At 44.6% G+C, this 5,510-nt stretch overlaps 1 protein-coding gene across 1 annotated transcript in view; it reads left to right on the forward strand.

Annotated features, from left to right (window-relative positions):
* The first annotated feature begins 248 nt into the window (after positions 1–248).
* LOC110286028 (interferon-induced protein with tetratricopeptide repeats 1) overlaps positions 249–5,510 on the forward strand; it is a 14,912-nt gene continuing 9,650 nt past the window's right edge. Inside the window, exon 1 of the mRNA XM_021152483.2 lies at positions 249–331. Coding sequence (XP_021008142.1) covers positions 249–331 — 83 coding nt within the window. The remainder of the gene's footprint in view (positions 332–5,510) is intronic.

The following is a 5,510-nucleotide window of genomic DNA, read 5'->3' on the forward strand; positions in this document are numbered from 1 at the left end:
GCCTGGCCTCGAACTCAGAAATCCACCTGCCTCTGCCTCCCAAGTGCTGGGATTAAAAGCGTGCGCCACCACTGCCCGGCAATGGGAGCCATTTTTATTCAAGTCCCCACAGGGACTTATAGAAGCCAAAGGAAGCAACTCCATGTGATATAATGGGAAGAATCTATACTGCTTATAACTCATTTCCAAGTGTTGGTCTTCTGTTATATCACTTTTCCTGGGGAAATAGATGTGTTTATTTACCCTACATGGAAGACACTGACAGCAGAGAAATTCCATATGAGCACAGTGTGATGAATCAACAGACTTATCTTATGGGAGATACAGGAATGTGAGGGTCCTAGTCAGCTGCCTTATCAAATAAGACCCACCGATTGCTCAAAGAGAGGCAGATTTAAAGTAAGAGATAAACCAATTTGCATAAAGTCTTATTAACTCCAATCCTTTCATCAAACTAAAATTATTATTAGTGCTTTATGTGAGGTATGTGGCTGGAACATGGCCCCCTTGTTCTATTACATTGTCACCAGCTTTATGTTTTCCAACTCCTTTACTGCCTAAGCTTCCCTGTCCTAGAACTTTCTCTGTAGACTGACTTTTAACTCAGAGATCTGCATGTCTGTCTCCAAAGCACTGGGACTAAAAGTGTGGTCCATCAAGCCTGGACTTAAGTTTTTCTTCACCTAGAATTTGCTCTGTTCTAGGCTGGCCTTGAACTCAAAGATCTGTTTGTCTTTGCCTCCTGGAATTAAAGGCTTGTACTACCATGCCTGGACCTAAACTTAGCTGGGTGGGATCTTATCCCAAGGTCACTACTCCCTTAATTCAATTTAATATCCTTGAACACAGGATTCAACTCCATTTCACTTCTTGGTGCCCCTTTAATACTTAAACCATATATTTTCTATTTTTCCTTTCTCAGCTTGTTATGCTGTACACAATGCTCTTCAAGAGACTTAACCTGTAAACAAAGTATAAAATGGGTGTTTCTGAGACTTCTTTTGTTAAGGCAATTAATCTAGATCTCTTCACCTTAGCCTCAGGCAGACTCTTCAAACAAAGGCAAAAAGTAGCTTCATTTGTCACCAAAATACCACAAACTTTCTCTAGGCCACATATTGAAATTCTCCATAGAAACCTCTTTGGCCAGGTCTGCACAATTCAAATTACCCTCAGTAACAAAGTCTTCCATATTCCTACTAGCATAGCCCATTAAGCCCCCCATTTAAAGCATTCCTCTGCTTTCCAAATCAAAAGTCCCCAAGTCCACATTCTTCTAAACAAAAGCATGGTCAGGCTTATCATAGCAATATCCCCACTCCTGTTACCAACTTCTGTGAGCAGACATCATGACCAAGGCAAGTCTTAAAAAGAACAACATTTAATTAGAGCTAGCTTACAGGTTCAGAGGTTCAATCCATTATCAAGGTAGGAACATGGAAGCACCTAAGTAGGCATGGTACAGGCAGAGCTGACAGTTCTACATCTTCATCTGAAGACTTCTAGGAGAATACCAGATTCCAGGCAGCTAGAATGAGGGTCTTAAAGCCCACATCCACAGTGACACACCTACATACATCATACACCCATCAGAATGGCTAAAATAAAAAACTCAAGTGACAGCTAATGCTGACTAGGATGTGGAGCAAGGTAAACATTCTTGCATTAATGGTGGGAGTATGAACTTGTACAACCACTTTGGAAATAATTTTGGCACTTTCTCAGATAATTAGGAGTGAATCTATATCAAGACCCAGCTCTATCACTCTGGGCATATACCCGAAAGGCATTCCAAAATACCACAAGGACACTTGCTCAACTATGCTCATAGCAGCTTTATTTGAAATAGCCCCAAACTGGAAACAACCTAGATGCCCCTCAGCTGAAGATTAGATACTGAAAATGCAGGGCATTTATGCAATGCACAGTACACTCAGCTATTTAAAACAAAGAAATCATGCAATTGGCAGGCAAATAGATGGAAATTAAAAATATCCTGAGTGAGGTAGCCTAGACCCAGAAACACATGACTGGTATGAACTCACTTATAAGTGAATATTAGCCATAAAGTACAACATAACCATGCTACAATCCACAGAACCAAGGAAGCTAAGTACAAGGAGAGCCCAAGGAAGGATGCTTTAATCTCACTCAGAAGGGAAAATAAAATAGACATTGGAGGTGGATAGAGGAAAGGAGCTGGTTGGGAGAGGGAATGGGGAACCGAGCTGAGGATGAGGTGTGGGGAGGGAGAGCTAGAGGGCTGTAGTAGAGAAGGGAAATCTGTGGTGGTGGGGGCATCTCTAGGAAGAGCCTGAGACTTGGGATAGGGAAGGACCAGAAGTCTATGGGAGTGACCCGAGCTGAGGTTTCTAGCAGCAGCGGATATAGAGGCTGATGCTGCCACCTCCTGGAGTAAGGAGGAACTTCCAGTAGAAAGAGGGGGACACTAAAAATTCACAAATCCTTCAACCAAAAAAGTGTACAGCCTCCATGTGTAATCTTTCGTTGTTGGCTTAGTCCCTGGGAGCTCTGGGGGATGGGAGGGGGTGTGTCTGGTTGGTTGATATTGTTGTTCTTTCTATGAGGTTGCAAACCCCTTCAGCTCCTTCACTCCTTCCCTAACTCCTCCACTGGGGTCCCCAGTGCTCTGTCTGACAGCTAGCTGCAAGCATCCACATCTGTATTGGTAAGGCTCTGGCAGAGCCTCTCAGGAGACAATTATATCAGGCTCCTGTCAGCAAGCACTTCTTGGCATCAACAATAGTCTGGGTTTGGTGGCTGCATATAGGATGGATCCCCAGGTGGGGCAGTCTCTGGATGGCCTTTCCTTCAGTATCTACTCCATTCCTTGTCCCTGTATTTCCTTTAGACAGGAGCAATTCTGGGTTAATATTTTTGAGATGGGTGAGTGGCCCCATCCCTCAACTGGGGGTTGTGCCTAACCTCAGAATATGGTCTCTACAGGTTCTCTCTCCTCTTTGTTGGGTATTTCAGCTAATGTCATCCCCTATGGAGCCTGGGAGCCTCTTGCTTTCCTGGCATCTGGGACTTGCTGGTAGCTATCCCCAGTTCCCCATCCTCCATTGCTATATGTCTCTGTTCAATTTTCTGACTCTCTGTACGTTTCCCCCATCTCTTCCCACACCTGATCTCCCTGCTTTTCCCCTCCCATGGAGGGACCCATGACTCCAGTTGCATATGTAGCAGAGGATGGCCTTATCTGGAATCAGTGAGAGGGAAGGCCCTGTTCCTGTGAAAGCTAGATACCCTAGTGTAGGAGAATGCCAGGGCGATGAGGGGAAACCAGAAAGGGGGATAACATTTGAAATGTAAATAAATAAAATAACCAAAAAAATTGTTAAACAAGTATTAGCTAAACCAAGAGGAAAAAAATGTGTCCTGCCTACAAGATGTGCAGGAATAGAGATGGAGCAGAGATGAAGGGATGAGCCAACCAATGTCTGGGCCAATTTAAGACTCATCCCATGAAAGGGAGCCAATCCCTGACACTATTAATGATACTCTGTTATGTTTGCACACAGGAGCCTAGCAGAACTGTTTCCTGAGAGGCTTCATCCAGCAGCAGATGGAAACAGATGCAGAGACCACAGCCAAACATCAGGTGGATATTGGGGAGTCCTATAGAAGAGTGAGGGAAGGATTGAGCCAACTAACCTGGGTCCATGGGAGCTCACAGAGACAGAACCACCAACCAGTGAGCATGCAGGGGCTGGACCTAGGCCCCGTACACATTTGTAGCAGATGTACCACATGGTCTTCATGTGGGTCCCCTAACAGTTGGAGCGAGGGCTGTCTCTGCCTTTGTTGCTCCCTTTCATTCTCTTTCTGCTAGCTGGGCTGCCTTGTCTGGCCTCCGTGGGAGAGGAAGCTCTGAGTCCTGCTGCAACTTGATGGGCTGTGTGTGTGTGTGGGGGGGGGGCGGTAGTACCCAATGGGGGGATGGGGGACTTCCCTTGTCAAAGGAGACAGGGAAGAAGGAATAGCCATGGAGGGTGTGATGGTGGAACTGGGCAGCAGTCAGAATGTAAAGTGAATAAATAAATAAATAAATAAATAAATAAATAAATAAATAAGAAAAGACGAAAAACAAAAGAGAAAAAGGCAATTTTGAGTTAAGAGCCTTATTAACACAATCCTTTCAACCCTGTCTATTTTTAAGTGTTTTAATATTATATTTCAGTGAAGTGTGTAGCTGGTATGTGTGTGGGTGAGTGTGTATGTGTGTAACTGTGTTTTTGTTAGTGTGTCTGTGGGAGTGGTGTTGTGGCATTCGTGTGAAGTCATGTTACAACACTCTAGATTTAGTTCTTCCCTGCCAGCACGGAGTCAGGGGACTGAACCCAGGAGTCAGGCTTGATAGCAAGCACTTTAACTCTCTAACATATACCTAGTTATCTAACTGACACATGCTTCTAGGTTCTCTAAAATTAAACTTTACTGGAGAAAGTGGCCAGAGGGCCAACTCCTGTCTTGGTGTCAGCTGACTAGGGGGTTAGGGCTGTGCCTACCTGGTCAAAGAGAACTCTCAGGAGAGGTTAGCACTATATCAAGGAGATAGAAGTAGATGTTTAAGTTCTTTCAATATTTTTACTATTTGGAGGTGAGAAGGATGAGCTGTAAGGAACTAGACAGCAATAAGGGCTGAGATTACAGGTTAACCAAGACAACAGACTAAAGTTTTTGACCTCAACCTGAAACAGTGTGAGCCCCACTGTCTGTAGTTCCCTAGATTGCTTTAGCCCTTAAAATGGTATTTATTTTATGTGTATGAACACACTGTAGTTGTCTTCAGACACACCAGAAGAGGACATTTAATCCTGTTACAGATGGTTCTGAGCCACCTTGTCGTTGCTGGGAACTGAACTCAAGACCTCTAGAAGAGCAGTGAGCGCTCTTAACCACTGAGCCATCTAGTAGCCTTGCTATTAGTGGGATAGCACCAAGACTCTGAATAACCATCACCCTTTAGGAATTCCATGTCTGGCTCTTGTTTACATGACTATGATTGGTGGAAAGAGCCCTTTAGAGTCACCTCAGGAGAAATTAACACAAAGCATGGCTCCACAGCTCTCTAGGCAATGAGAAACTGTCCTGGTTTATAAAGGCTGTATTCCTAAGGCTTCGGATAGGCTGGGAAGCTATGAACCAGTCTAGTGCGCGTGAATGATGACATCTGTGGAAGATGCAAAGGACACACAAACACCAAACCAGCTGCTATCTTCTTCCGCTTCCACACTGCAGGAGAACTCACTCTTCCAGTCCCAAACTTTCTCTTTGCCATCCTAAGACCTCCTAGTGCCACAAGGGCAAGTCTCACTTCCAAGGAGGAACTGCAGACCTTCAGTTGCTTGGGAAAAAAGAACAACACTGCTTCTGAAGATGCCAGTCTGCTTTCCATTTTATCTGTATCATCTCCATCAGCCCCTCCCTAACAGATAAGAGTCTCTGGGTGGCAGGGATCTCTCTCTCTCTCTCTCTCTCTCTCT

Source organism: Mus caroli, chromosome 19, assembly GCF_900094665.2.
Source record: "Mus caroli chromosome 19, CAROLI_EIJ_v1.1, whole genome shotgun sequence".
Taxonomy (NCBI): domain Eukaryota; kingdom Metazoa; phylum Chordata; class Mammalia; order Rodentia; family Muridae; genus Mus; species Mus caroli.